We start from the raw sequence: 16,417 nt of genomic DNA on the forward strand, positions 1-16,417 counted from the left end.
CAAAATTACAGCAGATTTCTCTTCACAAACCATCAAATCACGAAGAGCATGGGGAGAAATAATTCAAGCTTTGAAAGATAATAATCTACAGCCAAGATTGAGATATCCTGCACAACTGTCCCTGGAAATTGATGGAAAAACGAGGTGCTTCCAAGATAAAGAGGAACTGGGGGAATTTGCAACCACCAATCCAACCCTACAGAAAGTATTGCAGGATATTCTAAAAAAAGAAAAATACAAAGAACCCAGAAATAGGGGCGGGGAGGCCACAACGAATAGAGCAGAGACCAAAACGAAGAAGACAAACTGACAGCTACTGACAGAAAAAGAGCTCAACAGAAATGAGACAGAGAAGATTGGATGATAGGAACAGCTTTTTTTGGAGAAAATGACATCTTAATAGGTAATGCTGATTTAGTACCATCTTGTTTTGAGGTCTCATCTAGCTTTTGTTCTTCTGTCTCCAATGGTCTAAACAGGTTGTATCTTATTGGATTTTACTATGTACGATAATATAAGAAAAAACCTTTTAAAGACAAGGAGATTATACAGAGACCATTGTTCATTTTCTGTTGGTCGATTCTAAATGCTCTGTAATGCTGTTATTCTCTTAAATGGATATACATTGTTTTGATATACTTAATGCTACAGTGTATGAAGTTGTACTCAAGGACTTCAGGGAGGGAGTCAATATGGTAACTATTTTTGGGTCAGGATTAGCTGGTGGTGAAACACTGTTCTGCTTAAATGGTTATGTTTTGATCTGCCCTGTTTCGCTGTTATGCCCTTTTTTTTCTCAATCTCCACTCCATTATTTACTTTTTTATTTTTACCCATTTAATTACAGGGAAAAATATAGCAGGATATAATATAGTAACCCACTTCGACTTTCTATTATCTCGATTTGAAGCCCTGTATTGCTCTCACCATCTTGTTTTTGACTGAGGTTCCTATATTCTGTTTTGCTGGATAGTATCAGGTTCGAAAGTTTAGGCATCAGCTGAGAAGATAATGAGATTCATTACAACGCCCATTCTCGTTAACTTTTATCTACTTTTGAAGACCTACAATGTCTCCAATGTTTTGGTTTTGTCGGTTTTATTCTTTACGGTTTTGTTCAATTGTATTACAACTAATGATATAGGCAATTCTATTAGAAATAGCGGGAGGCATTAGGGTAACCATTGTTGATCACCTTGTATTATGTTTTTATATTATCTATTATGTCCACCCTTTTGACTTGACCGATTCTGTTCTATTATGTCACATTTGGTTTTACTCTCTTCCAAAAAAGCAACAAGAACCGTGGGAGCAATGAAACCCAAAATGTGTAATAGTCACTGTACAAAAGAGAGGAAAAGAAAGTGCTCTAAACTATATAACTGCATGTATATTTAAAAGTATAAGATAGAAAATGATATCACAGAGTTTTATTGGATCATTGAACAGAACTGTTTGCAGTATCATTGGTGGAATGTCCACTCTACAAGCTTTAATTTTGTGACTTGAACAATTATTTCTAAGATGGCAATATGTAATCCATTAACTAGTGATTTCCTACTGCGCATTTTTTTATTCTGTAAATCTGTATAACTTGTACCCCTTCACTGTTTTTTTTTCTTTCTTTTCTTTTCTCCTTAAATAAAAATTAAAAAAAAATAATAATAATAAAAAAAAAAAAGGCGCCCATTCACCAACCTGTTGCAGGAACAGAATCTGAACTCAGTCGCTCAGAACTGCCATTGTTTAGCAGGGCTGAGATGGGGTAGGATTACCGCCGGAGACTGAGCACATGCCCATCGCCAGACGTTGGTCTTCTGCCTCTTCCAAAATCCTGGGGGTGTGGGTTAATGAACCAGAAACACTGGGCAGGGTGACAGCTAGTGATCCTGATAGCAGGGAAAGATAAAGCAGGAGAGGTGTCTCCAACAATCCCTGTTCCTTTGGCTTTTGTCAAGGCTGGAACAAGGACACAGGGCAACTCAGGCCACAGAGGGGCCACTGCTACACTCAGGGGCTCCTTTGCACCTTCTTATTCTTTTAAATTATGATTTGATTTTTTTAGATATGCAATTTAATGTTGGTGCTATTGCTCAGTGACAATGTTAGACATGCACCAGGCAAGCACTAAGCCCTGAGCTCCATCCCCATATGTAATAACTAAATAAATTTTACCACTATAATTCTGGTAGCTCAAGAGGTTGAGGTTGGATTATAAATTTGAGTCCAGACTGAGTGATTTAGTAAAAACTTGTCTCAAAATCAAAAATAAAAAAGGGTTAGGGATGTATCTCCATGCAACAGTCCAGAGTTCAAACTTCAGTACTGCCAGGTCCACACACCTATAATAATCCAGTGCTTCGGAGGCTGAGGCAGGAGGATCATCATGAGTTCAAGGGCAGCCTGGGCTCCACAGGGAGTTCAAGGCCAGCCTAAAACACATAACAAGACCCTGTCTCAAAAACAAAGCAAAAGAAAAAAATAATTACCTAATTAGAATGTGCGTTGTTTTCATAGAGAAGGAAAGAGAAAAAGGGAAGAATGGACATGGTGGAACATGTCCATAATTCCAGCTCTCTGGGAAACTGAGACAAAAAGGTAGGCAGCTCCGAGCTCAGCCTGGACAACTTAATGACCCAGCAAAACCCTGCCTCCACCAGAAGAAAAGGCTGGGGCTGGGCCAGCAGGAAGGCCTTGGATTCAATCTCTAATACTGGGTAACAGTACCGACCTGCGTACCTACGTACATGAGGGGGAGGGGAAGGAGCGGATGCAGGAGAGGAACAGGTCTTCGTGTCCCTCATCGACCCGGCTCCAGGGACACGCCTGGGCCCTTTCGCCTGTGTTGCAGGTCTTCCATTTCCCTTATGTAAATACAGACAAATGTTACTATACCAGGGGAGGGAAAAATAGTAAAATGTGCCCTTTGACTGTGGGATTGTGTTTCTCTCAAATCTCTGCTTCCCCTGTGGGGTGGGGGGAGTGCCAGCAGCACCTGCCCCCACCTGCCTCTGCTCCACCTGGCTCTGCTGAGCACCCCGAAGGGACCTGTCGCAGAGACTGAGGGTCTCTTCCCACCTTGTGTGTACGTGGGTGTGTGAAAGGGGGCCTTTTCCTGGTGTTAAGAGGACAGAGCCTGGGCCCTGCCATGTCTTGTCTGCCCCTGGTGTGACCTGCAGCTGGGCCCCTGCTGCCTGAGGGTTCCCTGTGCCCCAGATGCTTGACCTAGTGACAGGAAACAGCCTGTGACCTTGGCATCCTGTCCCATGACCCTTTTAGCACCCAATTCAGACAGAGGCTGAGAAGGTGTTTGTACAGAGAGAGAAGAAAGCCACATGCTGCCCAACTGTTATGACCAAGGCCACAGTCCCCAGGTGGCCTGAAGTGGCGGTGGATTGGCAGAAAGAAGGAAGAGGGAATCCTAGGCGTCAGAACCTAGGTTGCTCTGTGACTGGCTCACAGGCCCCTATTATCCCCTAGAGGACTGACCACAGCCCAAGGGAGTTCACCCACAGCGGATATTTGCCAGTTCTAGAGATATTTTTGGTGGGTACTACCGAGGGCGATGGTGTTTCTGAGGAGCCAGGGACATCACCAGCATCCTACAGTGCACAGCCCCCACCACAAACAGTGATCCCCGCAAGTGTCAGTGACCTAGGTTCTGGTCAGGTGTCACCCCCACAACAGGGAAAGGACATAAACAACTGCAATCCTGTAAGGTCTGGAGACAGAGGTTCTGGGGATGGGAGCACCCTGGCCACTAGCCTGGGAAGGGGCAGGGACAGCTGACCCTGGGATCTGGTGGCAGTAGATTCCAGAGCCCAGTGCACTCTGCCTAGCCCACACCCAGAATGTCAGTCTGGCCACCCCATAAAGCCCTCCCAGGGGCCACTGCTGCTGTCAGAGGGCGTGGGGAGCTGCTGAGCTTGCAGACAGGAGGCTCACCTTCTCCGTGCAGCAGCTGGCAGGTACACCCATCCTCACCCCCAGGAGCCAGCTCTTCTGGACGAGGGTCAACCAGGGGGGGCTCTGCCCTCCTCCCCAATGAGGCTGGAGCACATCCACAGCCCAGCCCTGTGGGCTGAGTTCCCTCCCATCTCCTGGGGATCCCTAACTCCAGCTTAGGCAGAGCCTGGCAGAGACACACAGGACCTGAGACCGCCTTGCTGGGCAGGGAGGTGCAGCCTGGAAATGCCCCCGCCCAACCATCAACACTGCCTCCACATAGACCCCTGGATCAGACCTGGCAAGAGGGCAGGGCCAGAGCTCACCTGCTGCTGTGTCTCCAAGGTAGGTGCTCAAAGAACACTTGTTGAAGGACCAAAGTCAGCTTGATCCCAGCTCCCCAACCTGGCTTTTTCAACTTTCTGTTTGTCCAGGCCATGCTCCAACTACATGTTTCTTTGTCTTTTTGAGACAGGGTCTCGCTTTGCAGCTCAGGTTGGCCTTGAGCTCACTTTGTAGCCCAGGCTGGTTTTAAACTCACAATCCTCCCACCTCAGCCTCCTGAGTGCTGAGATTACAGGAGTGCACTGCCACACCCCGCTCATTCCACCCAAATTTAGAGTTGCTTCTCTCCTTTGCTGATCAGGACACTGTCCACAGTCTGTCCCTCTCCTTAACAATCCTGTCCAGTACTAAAACTTCCATCGCACCCACTTCAGAGCAAAGGGGAGATATGGCACGCCAGGGCCAGCTAACTGTGAGGTGTGGCCCTCAGGCCGGCTGGCCTGGGAAGGACACATTGGACCAGACCCCCTGGGCACCCTCACAGGGGTTACCTTAGGCTAGAATGCCAATAATGGTTCTTCCACTTTCAAGATGAGGTGACTGAGGGTTAAGGGAATCGCCTTAGGCCGTAGAACTAGTCAGAGCCAGCATCTGAACACGTCTGCCTGATGACAGTGTCAGGTCCTCTCCACTTTGCAGCCTCCTGCTATGAGGGCAACTGAGTCTCTGGTCCCCACCTCAACCCCCGCCACCACCTCTGCCCATCAGCAGCCACCCTTTCTCCAGGAGATGAGGTCAGAGCCACACCCAGGGCCCAAGGAGGATGAGGTCAGAGTGCTGCCAGGCTGGAGCAGATGCTAAATAATTCATGTGTCCGCTCTGAGCCGGGGCTGCAGCTCCCTGAGGGCCCAGAGTGGAGACAGCGGTCTGATCACTGGCACCTGCTCCTGACCTGGCCATCCTCGGGGGACAGGGAAAGCATTAGTCTTGATGAGAAGGGATAGAAAGGCTGACAGTCTCCCTTCCCTCCAGCTGCGTCCCCAAAGATGAATCCTTTCACCTGTCCATTTCTTGTTTCTTGCATGGTCTGTGAGGGGCCACAGGAGCCAGCCGGAAAGCTGGACATAGACTTGGCAGGTCCTCCAGACCTGGGCCCACGGAGCCTCTTTGAGGATAGAGTATTTTACCCACCACGCTCTCAGTTGCTCCCCACACCAGGTCAGGCAGTAGCGGGCTACTATCAGGGTGTCCCCTCTTCTGCCTGTCTCTCTCACACCCTAGGTGGGGTCACCCGCCTCTGGGTTTGGCTGGATAAGATCTCAGTGTCTTTTGAAGACCTGGTTTTCCCCATTAGATTAAGTCCCCAACCAAGAGAACGGTGTGTGAGAATCAAGCCACCTCGATTGCTGTTGAGGGCGGAGGTCTGGGGTTGGAGAGAAACAAATACACACACACACACACACTCACATCCCACACATCCCAGAATTCCTCACGAACATGCAGGGACTCAGTGGCAGTGGCTCCTCACAAATGGAGGACAGTCGTTTAATTCTGTGCAATTGTGAAGCTGAAATCCCTCCGCTCCTAGCTACCAGGTCTGATGTGGTGGGGCCACATTTACCTTGCGCTGGTCCTGAGGTGAGAACCTTCAGGAAATGGCCTGCTCTCACTTCTTCCCATTCCAGGTTTGTGTGCAATACAAAGAATCTCTTTTCCTAAAACACACCTATTGCCAGGTGCGATGCTGCACGCCTATAGTCTCAACACTCAGGAGGCTGAGGCAGGAGGATTGTTTTGAGTTCAAGGCCTGCCTGAACTACAGAGTAAAACCCCATCTCAAAACAAAAGTAAACTAAACTAAAATAAAATTCATTTATGTTTTTCCCTCAGCCCAGAACTAGGAGATGCAAGACCAGTGGACACTCTGGAATCTGGGCAGATGTGTATTCTAGGAGCTCATCCCTCTGAATATACCCACAGATTCCAGAGGACTCAAGCTATAAACACACCCACATCCATAGCAGGCTTCATCCCAGGCCACCTGCAGCCAGGGACTCTGGAACAGCAAGGTCACACCTCTGCTCACTGTAAGGGACCTTGGTGTCACTCATCTAGAGACTGGTGTGGCATGTCTTGTTCCTTTACGTAAATACAGACAAATCCTTGAACTGTTTGTGGAACGGAGCAACCACATACAATGGAGGAAGGCAGGTAGGGTGCAGTCCTGTTCATGGGAACTGTTCACTCAGTTTAGATCTGCAAAACTATTCCAGTGAGAGAGACACAGGCTGTCAGAGATAGGAGGGTGGCACTGCAGACGTGGGCTGACTGAAGGGCCCTGCCTGCAAAGCTGCTTGTCCTCACCTCCCACTCTGCACTCAGAGACAATACTGGGCTGGGGCTTAGCTCCAGGGCACACCCAGCCCCCCGTGGAGGAGCCAGCTCTGTTTGGTACCCAAGGACAGGACAAAGGGAAGAGATACTGTGCAGACCTGAGTCCCAAGAGTCTAGAGCTGTGCCCATCTCTGTCCTTGGTGCCAGCGTCATGCAGGTCCTGAGAATGGCCCCTCTCCCCTGGCTGCCATCAGAACCATCCAGTGACGAAGGTAGCACCAGCATGTCCGGATGCCCAAGGTGAGGTAGGAGCTTAAGACATCTGCCAATCAGAACCAGCAGTCTTCAGGGATGGACCCCACTTTTTAGGGGGCTTCCAAACATCCTGTGAGTTTCAGTCACAGTAGGGGCCTGGTTCCTGAGAAAGCAGCCCTGATCCCTACCCTGTGTCTCCTAAAGATGCCTCTAGGCCCTAGCCAGGTGGCCAGGAAGCCACGCCAGGCCCCCACTGCTCCCCAGAACCTGTGAGATCCAGGTTAACTCAGGGGCATCTACACTTCTACCTGTCAAGAACCATCTTCCCAGCTGGCTGAGAAGAGCAAAGACACCAGCAAGAAGGACGGAGCCACAGAAGTGGTGCTGAGCTCCTAAGGTCACTGTGCACTACCAACTCCCCAGCTCCTCTGTGGGGTGCTCCATGGGGTGTCTCTGCATGATGAGAGCTTCCCTGGTTGGGGCCAGCTGGTGAGGTGGAGGACAGGTTGACGCTGGCTTAGTAGTGGACCCAAGGGAGGCCTGGCCAGAGTCAGAGGCTTAGACCTGGACCCACAGGCCAGGAAGAGAAGCAGCACCTGTTCGGCCTGCTCAGTGGCCTTCCATGGTCCGGGTGGTAGCAAACGACCCTGAAGAGAAGGGCAAGGCATGACTTCTACCATGGCTGGGCTTCAAAGCCTCATGCAGGTGATCCACCAAGTGCAGAGTAGGATGAGCTGATGCTGGGCACCAAGATGGCCAGGCCACAAGGGTCCAGTGTCAAGATGGGGAGCTGAGGCCTGCTGCTCACAGCAGAGTGGTTGTCTAGAGACATGGACATGGGGGCTGTGATATGCAAGGGGTATCAGAGGGAGTGAGGAGTCTGCAGGCAGCTCCTTTTAGCTGTGGTGGCAGGGCCAGGCAGAAAAGAGGTGGCCCTAAGAGGCCCAGTCACATGTCTCAGGCCTTCACAGGCCTCCATTCTGTCCACTTCAGCAGGTTGGTGGCATCCGGTCCCTCCCAGCTCCAATGACAAGGACACACGAAAAGTACTGGGCTCTGCCCAGCCTGGCCCCCGAGGAGTGAGGACACCAGGATGCTGTGAGGTCCAGGGAAGAGGACATCTACCATCTCGTTTTAGTTTGTGGAGACTGAGCCTAAAGTAACCAGAAAGAGCAGGAGTCAAAGGGAGGAACCTTACAGGTCAGGGCCCAAGTACTGGTTTTTACTAAAAAAAAGTCAATAAATGTTTCAGTCCCCGGGCCTGGTACAATCTGAACACAGAAGCAGACGCTTGGGAGGTGTTTTATTTTCTTCCAGACACCTTTCTCGTTTTTTCAGCAGAAACATTTCTGTTTTACAACTGGTGTCAGAAAACAGCTTCTGACTAGTTGGAGAGAACCTCAAAAGGCCTGAAACTGGTGACCAAGAGCTAAGATACAGCCGCCCACAGGCCAGGCCACGGCAACCCACCAGCTGCCCCAGGAGGACCAGAGAGAAAGGTGCTGATCAGTTGTGAGAAAAGCTGGGCAGCCTTGGTGTGGCCACCTGGAGGTGGTGTGGCCTCTCTGGGTCACCTTGCTTACCGATAAAGAGCTAGGCAAAGGTGAAACAAAACAACTATTCCTAAGGCTCTATTTAACCCTAAAATGACGCCATCCTGGGATTTTAGCTCAGTCGCGCTTTACATCGTTTAGATTAACTAAACCACTGAGGAACGGCGTTTGCTGAGTACAGAGCAAACGGACATTTCAATCCCTGACACACGTGGACCGGCCAGGCCTTCCCACTTTCGTACACTCACACTACAAACAACGCTGGGTGCTCTGAGCCATTGCATCCATGTACTGCACAGTGTGACCTCACAGCACGAAGCACTGTGAACTGTCTACCTTGCCCCAAAGCACTTCCTCTCTCCTCTGTCTGGAGGAGCTAAGATCAGCTGGCCCTGCCACCTGAGAGCTACTGCTGGGTCTGCCTTCCCTGTTGTCTGTCCCCGCATACAGCCAGTGATGGGGTCCCCAAGGAAAGTTGCCTAGGTCATACAAGCCCAGATGTGGGTTTACATGTATCCAAGGCACCAGTGAAGCCCTAAGTGTTCACTCTGCAGTCCCTGTGGAAGCAGGAGCCCTCCGCTACGAATCCTGCCCCAGGCTCTTTTTTTTCCCCTCCTTTTGCAGTACTGAAGGTAGAACCCAGAGCCTTTATGTTGAGCAACACCCCCAGAGGTGTTTGGTTCTGTCTTTTAAATTGGTTCTCACTATGCAGCTAAGTTGCTTGGGCTGGGCTCAGACTCATGATCCTCCTGCCTTGGCCTCCTACAGATCTGTGCACTGCTGTACACAGCTGTGTGTGCAGGCTCCTTAATGGCAGGAGACTCCAGCAGCAGCTTGCACTGTGAGGGAAGGGAAAGAGGGTCCCACTGCCTGTGCCGAACAAAGAGTGTCTCATGGAGCTGGAGGCTCCCTCAGAAACCACGAACCCAGGGCGTGAGTAATAAAGCAGAAACATGTTTATTAGGCACCCTTGTTCCTCACAGAGGAGCAAGACCCAGGCCCGAAGCACCCGCTCTGAGACCCCGAGGCCACAGGCATCTCAGGAGAACGCAGGCGCGGACCGGCCACCGCCCCAAGAAGAACGCTATTTGGCTGGAGCCAGGCTGCCAGAGTGGCCTCGGCTTCATGCAGCTGGGCTGGTTCCTGGACTCCACAAACACTGAGTGGATGGGGGGCCCGGGATACCCACCAGAACACTGGTGGGCAAGGAGACCTCAAAGCTCTGAGACACAAACTGCCCCGAGCCAGCACAGGGAAGGGGAGCCGCAGAACTCCTGGGGTCCCTCCCTAAATCTGCCCACCTCTGCTGGCCACAGCCACGGCCTCAGTCCCACACGTAGGGGTTTCTAAAGACCTGAGAGTTCTTGCCGTCTTTGTTTGGCGTGGCTGCCTGGTGGCTCTGGATGATGTACATGTCTTCAGCCCGCAGGGTCGAGTTGGCACTGCCCATCACCTGGCTGTTAGCAGTGGCCCGGGGGAGGATGACGTCGTAAGGGCCTTCGGTCTGGAAGGAAGAACAGGCAGCCTCACAGCCAGGGGGACCGGGAGCCAGGCTCCGCCAGGACGGATGCACAAACACCCTGCTTCCTGCAGGCTTCTGCCTGCCAGCTCCCCCTTCTCGTCCCCTTTGCCCTCCATGCCTGCCCAGCTCCACTGGCAGGCTGAGATGGACCCCTGCACTCTTGGAATCTAGGGCTGACCGGAAGCCCCTGTCTCTGGGCATGGGACAAGGCCTCCTAGGGCCTTCTCAGAGAGGGGACCTCTCCTCTCAGCCCCCCCACCTCATCCTTCAGGAAAATCTCAAGGCCCAGGGAGGGGACCTACATAGGCGCTGAGTGGCTGTCAGCCGTCTGGTACTACTCCTAGGTGAACCTTACCTGAGAACCCCCTGAATGTCACTATGACACCAGACGCCTTTCTATGAGGGATGCGCTGGACATCACCACACAGCCCTGGGGTGGCAGTCTGGGCTGGCCAGCTGGATTCCGAGACTAAAAGCCCATATGATCTGGGCAGGGTCCTGGGGCAGCCAGCTCCCACCTGGAAGGAACGTGACCTCCTGGCCCCACCTGGCCCCTTTTCCTGGTGGAAGACATCAGCCGCCAAACCCCTGGCCGCAGGGCCTCACCCAGCCTTGGCCTCCGTCTCCACCTGTTAGCAATCTCCTGCTTCCTGCTGTCCCAGGGACTTGTAGGTCAGTGGTCTCAAACCCGGGCCAGCACTGTGAGTTAAGCCACACCCCTTCAGAGCTGGGCCCCACCGTGGGAGGGAAGCTGGTAAATGTTTATCCACAGGGTGGGGAAGAAGGGAGCCTGAGGCTGTTTGCAGATCTGCCGGAGTTACACCTATAGTGGTGGGACCCAAGCTACCAGGTGACACAGCAATGCCAAGGAGCAATACCAGGCAATGCCAAGGAGTGCCGAGCGTCTCGCCCAGCTCTGGCCCCACCCCATCTCCATTTTCAGCAAGTTCTCAGGCGATGCTAACTCCAGTGGTCTGAAGACCAGGCAGAGAAAGTATCCCACCTGGCGCAGATCATCCTCTAAACACACTGGGGAGGGAGAGGGTCAGCAAGGGAGGCAGGGGGATGGCTCCTAAGGAAAGAGCCCCGTGGCTGCCCATACCCTGTGGGGTGCACGGCTGCTGCCCACCACAGCTGCAGGCCACGGCCGTCTGGCCAGGGTCAGGCTTAGGGAGAAGGGAAGGGCTGGGATGAGGTCTCAGACACTAGAGCCACCCAGTCCCTCCCAGGGCCAGGCAGGAGGTGGGGAGGGGATGAGAACAGGCCCTGCTGACCTCCGGGCTTCCTTTTCCCAGCATTCTGCCAAAGCAGGTCACCGACCTCTCCCCACAGCCACTGCCAGCCGGGAGGAAGGATACACAAGCAGTGGGAATCTCACCCACCGCCTTCCTGTTCCCACCCCCTGTTCCTTGGCTAATGGAGCATCTGGCTTCCAGAGCCTTGGGGAGGTATTAAGTCGGCCTTGCTGTGGCTGGCAGGGGGAAGGGATGTGTCCCCTCTTGAGACAGCTGAGGTTGAGATAAATACCTACCCAGACCTGCTACTGTTGGGCCCGTCACTTTCAGGAGCATCTACCTGAGGACTCTATGTCCCTCTCGGTCTGGCCGCTCCCCCAGACTGTGTGTGATGCCCAGGGACACAGGGCAAGCACCACTGCAGTGTAGTCAGTGTAGCTACGTCAGAGCCAGGAAAAGGGTGGCAAGCACTAGGGTGTTCTTGGTGGAGCCCCAGATGAGGAGCCTAGGAGCCACTTACCGGGCCTTTGTGCATCAGGGCCATCTCGGTGGGCTGATACACGCTGGTCAGCAGCTGCCCATTGTAGCCGCTGTAAGGTGACACAGGCCTCTTAGCTGTGAGAACAGACAGGCACAGGGTGAGGGCTCTGGACTCTCAGCCTCCATTCTCACCTCCCATAGGGGAGCAGGGACCCAAAGAGCCGGGGTTAGGGCACCCACCTCACCCAGGAGTGGCTGGCTGGGAGGTGAGGCTGGGTTGGGGGTGTCCCTAAGCTCAGTGCCCTTTTGTACGGATACAGAGAAGATCACAACATTGCTTGGTCGTCTGTCCGGTCCCTACCCCCCACCCCACCCCCTGCCGCCAACAGCTCAGAAAAATGCCCAGTCAGCAAACTTCACATCCCCATCCGCCCTCAGGGCCAGAGGCCAACAGGGGTGCTTGGGTCTTGGGCTGCCTTCCAGGATGGCCAGCGGCTGGCTCCAATCTCTACCGCCACAGGTCAGCTACCAGGCGCTGCCAGGAGAAAACACAGCTGAGCCTCTCAGACCAAGAACCTCCATGTCCTCCTCACAGGGCAGGGCTGGCTGCCTAGGCCCCTCCACACCAGCCCAGGACCTGGCCAGGAGACCAAGATCATCCCTCCTCAGCCCCCCAGGCAAGGTTTCAGAACCATCTGCAGCTTGGAGAATACTTTTCTATGCCTGTGGCACTGGTTTCTCCCAATCTGTTCCACCCAGATGGGTACCCCAAGGTGTTGGAGCAAAGTTGCTGACCGGCCCTGGAGCAGACCTGGAGGGTGGTGGCAGCACAGTGCTGTCCCTCCTGTAGGACCGAAGGACCACAACCTGGAGGGGGCTTCTCGGTGCTGGGCTCATACTACTGATCTTTTTTCCATTTAGAGAAGGGGGGGGGGGGACAAACAAACTCCCAGCCCAGAGGTATTTATAAGGGAGGAGAAAAGCTGAGCGCTCTCTGGCTGGACAGCAGGCCTCAGGGGAGTGCGTGGTGGTGGGGCCAGGCTTGTTCCTCGCTGTCTCTCTCCTGCTGGTCCTCCCACTGCCCTGCACACTCTGTGACCCACTCTGTGAGGGCCAGAGGGTGGATTGCAGTGCCCAGTAGGACGAGTGACACTTTTTTTCTTAAAGCTCAGATGATGAGGATCTCACAGTGTGAAGAGCAAAGACAGGGGCTCCTCTCATTTCGAACTTCCCCTTCCTGACTCTGACCCCCCAGCAGGGACCCCAGAGTCAGAAGCTTAAGGTAACCAAAGAACCAAAAGCTCAGGGCCTCGAGCATCTTGACTGACAGCAAGAGCCTAGGATGGGGGCAGTTTTCACACCAGGTAAGGAAGGGGTGCAGTCAGGGTAAGAAACACATAAAATACCCACACCAGGAGCTGAGCATGGGACCTGGCATGCAGCGAAGGCTCAATGCTATGCTATGCTATGCTATGCTATGCTATGCTATGCTATGCTATGCTATGCTATGCTATGCTATACAATGCTAATGGTCCTGTGTGAGTCTGTGACAGCCGTTACAGTTTAGATCTAAAATGGCCCCGAAGCCCTTTGTAAGCTGATTATTTTTTGTTTGTTTTATGAGACAGGGTCTTGCTATGTAATTCAGGCTGGCCTTGAACTCACTAGGTAGCCCAGGCTGGCCTCAAACTTGTGGCGATCCTCCTGCCTCAGCCTCCTGAGTGCTGGGATTACAGGTTTGTGCCGCCATGTCCCGTTAATGGGAGTGTTACAGTTCATGTGCCTATGCTAGGCAAGCACTCTATCACTGAGCTACATGGGCAGCTCCACAGTGTAGGTATTTTAAATCAGAAAACTTTAAGAGCTGTCCATATGGCCTCGATGACAAGCTCCCTGCCCTGCAGGAAGTGTGTGGGCCACAGGAAGAAGACCTGAGAGGATCAAAAACCCACCTGAGGCTGGCTCATCCATGGAGAAGGCCTTGTTCTCCACGAACATGCTCTGGCCCGTCTGTTCTTTCAGGATGGTCTCATAACCCACGCCCCGGGTGGGGTACATGTCTCCCTGGTAGCTCTGCTCTGGGCTGGCCTTGGTCACCTGGGAGATCTCGGGGATGACGTAGAAGAGAACAAAAGCCCAGGCATTGGCCGCCAGGGCAATGGCCAGCGTGGGGTCATCCCAGGCGGGGCTGTTGTGTTGCTGGTTACCGTAGGTGTACATGACAATCCACACTACCCAGATAGCAATGGAGGTGGCTGTGGCAAGCAGCACAAAGACACCGTGCTTACGCCACCGCTTAAAGCGGCCACACAGGGGAGGCCAGGCTCCCATGAAGGTCCCCAGAAGCAGCAGCATCACGTAGATGAGCGCCATGACAAAGTCCACATTGGCGATGGTACAGCGGGAGGCTGCGGCCCAGTCAGCACTGCCGTTGCCCGGAGAGCCAACCTTGCCAGCTCCCCGCACGAGGGTGAGGATCAGCCACTCGGTGTTGATGATGACCTCCACGAGGCTCAGCAGCAAAGCCACAGTGAAGATGATCCAGCCCCGGGGCCCATGGTTCTTCCGGGCCAGGAAGTTAAGGGCAAAGACATGGGCCGCCAGGCAGGAGAAGCAGATGGCAAACAGGACCCCGAAGAGGAACTGCCGAGAGGCGCAGGTGGAAAAGTCGGGCTTCACCACACAGGCAAACACAAGGCAGAAGAGGCCCAGGGTGCCCAGCAGGAAGAACACTTGGGTCCCCAGCAGGCTTCTCTTCTTTGTGTCCTGGACAAAGGGGAGACTGGCCACTAAGATGATGGTGAGCACAAAGGTAGTGACGATACCTGCCCCAGCCACGGCCTCCAAGACAATGCCCCAGGCCCCGGAGCGGTCACACAGGTTGTAATAGAGGGAGTTGAGGTCTGAGCTACAGCCTGGTGGGGCAGGTTTCTGGGCCTGGGCCCCCGAGAGCAAGAAGAGAGGGAGTCCCAGGCACGTCAGCAAGGCCTTGTGGGTGGCCATCCTGGCTCCTAGGCCAGGTTCCAGATGGGCCCCTAGAAACAGAAAGGGAAGAGGCAAAATCAGTCAATTCTCTAAAGCCAGACTCCGACATGCTGGTACTGCCTCCTCCATCCTGAGCCAAAGCAGACAGTCCTGACTGGCCGGGAGACTTCCTTTGGACTTCAGAATCCTTCTTAACACAGAACTCAGGAGTATCTACCAGTTAACCAGATAAAACTCATTTGTCACCCCTATTTCTAACCATGCAATTGGACGTCACTGGATTTTCAGTTCTTTCTTTTTCACCTACCATAACCCGGATTCAAATATTCCTTGGGGGCCTGTGGCTACAGGAGGAGCGAAAGGGCGTATGAGCAAGTCAGAACCAAGCACGCCACCCATGCACTGCTTCATCTGTCCTGGTGATATTTTGGTGGTCCAGGGCTAGCCAGCCACGTTTTCCTTCATTCAATCACTTACCACTCAACAAGTACTGAACAAGCACCCATGGAAAACATAACCTTGAGTCAAAACAAAAGATAGCCAGAAATTTGTATTTATCAACTTTTCATCTCTCCTACCTGCTCTTAATTCTACCCTTCATTTCTCCCACTTTCAATGCCCACTTTTCTCTTCAGAATACAGAATTCTTTGTCTGGCTCAGATTCTCAAGTCAAGGATAAAATAAACTAATTCTCTTGCTAAGGAGTTAATGACTTCATGCAAAAATTCTCCCATGAGGCATTAACATTTTAAAAGCAAGAACCAGGCAATCGCAGAGCAAAACCCAAAGGAATTCATCTTAAATGGATGACTTCAAGACCTTGTAGCCAGACAGGATCTTTTATTAACACCATGAAGACGCTTTATTACTCCATCTGCTCACCGTAGCCCACCAAATGCTGTGCATCTGCACCTAAGAAAACCAAACCCTGACTCTCCACACCTGTTGGGTCTTCCCTGTGTGAAGTGGAGGTAAAGGATCTTACAGGTTATGAGAAATTAAAGAGGTGACAGGGATGCAGCTTAGTGATACAGTACCAGGTGTGTGTGAGGCCTGAGATTTGATACCCAGCTATTGCAAGTAAGTACACAGAGACCAAATCTGTGAGCTTTCCTAGTAAAAGGAAATTCTCTAAAAAGCAAAGTATAAGGTCCAAAATTCCATGAAACGCAAGTCCTCCACATTTATGTCACCTTGTGTGTTCAAATACTGTGCCTGGTTTTAGCCCTGCCTTTTCCACCTCACCAGGAGGACGGTTCCAAAAAGCAACCAAGCTTTCCTGGGCTGACAGCGACCACTAGTGGCTGGCAGGGGAACGGCATTATCTGTCTTCGAATCCTTCCTCTTGGCGGCGCTGTGGAGTGAGGAGGTGTTTTGTAGTTTATTTCCCTCCCATGTTTCACCATTCCTAGCTACTTAATTTGTAGTAAGTAAACAAAGGCCTCAAATCTCAGTCAATAAGAATCATTTCGTCATAGTAGCTGATAAGTGGGAAATGCTTACTAACTCAGTAAAAATGAAACTTGTACAGTTGACATGATAATGATCAATGTTCAAATCTTCCTATCCTTTGAAAATACATATTTTAGGTACCTCCTCATCCTTCAGCTATGCTTATTATCCTCAACAACCATGTCCATTAAACCTTAATGTAATATTCTTGCGAAAATTTATTGTTTCCCTAAGCACTGACACTGTAACACTAATTTCTTTTCCCTCCCCTCAATTTCCATGACTTAAACCTTTGTGATGGTCCTTCGCGTAGGACTTCTGTGTACTCACAAGTCTATAAAAGAGCTGGGAAGGAAGGACTAATGTGTAT

At 52.0% G+C, this 16,417-nt stretch overlaps 1 protein-coding gene across 6 annotated transcripts in view; it reads right to left on the reverse strand.

The window, feature by feature from the left end:
- Positions 1–16,417, reverse strand: part of Gprc5c (G protein-coupled receptor class C group 5 member C) — a 37,833-nt gene that overhangs the window by 11,559 nt on the left and 9,857 nt on the right. For 4 of the 6 annotated variants that reach the window (XM_063242236.1, XM_063242239.1, XM_003464861.5 and 1 more), the window contains exons 2-4: positions 13,562–14,644; positions 11,650–11,744; positions 9,727–9,876 (exon numbers count right to left, since the gene is read on the reverse strand). In XM_063242236.1, coding sequence (XP_063098306.1) covers positions 9,727–9,876; positions 11,650–11,744; positions 13,562–14,644 — 1,328 coding nt within the window. Of the gene's footprint in view, positions 1–2,196; positions 2,433–5,744; positions 7,974–9,726; positions 9,877–11,649; positions 11,745–13,561; positions 14,645–16,417 lie in introns of those variants that run through there. The other 2 variants (XM_013147057.3, XM_013147058.3) reach the window with 2 other exon arrangements.

This window comes from Cavia porcellus, unplaced genomic scaffold (assembly GCF_034190915.1).
Source record: "Cavia porcellus strain 051 isolate PalLab524CR breed Dunkin Hartley unplaced genomic scaffold, mCavPor4.1 scaffold_32, whole genome shotgun sequence".
NCBI lineage: Eukaryota > Metazoa > Chordata > Mammalia > Rodentia > Caviidae > Cavia > Cavia porcellus.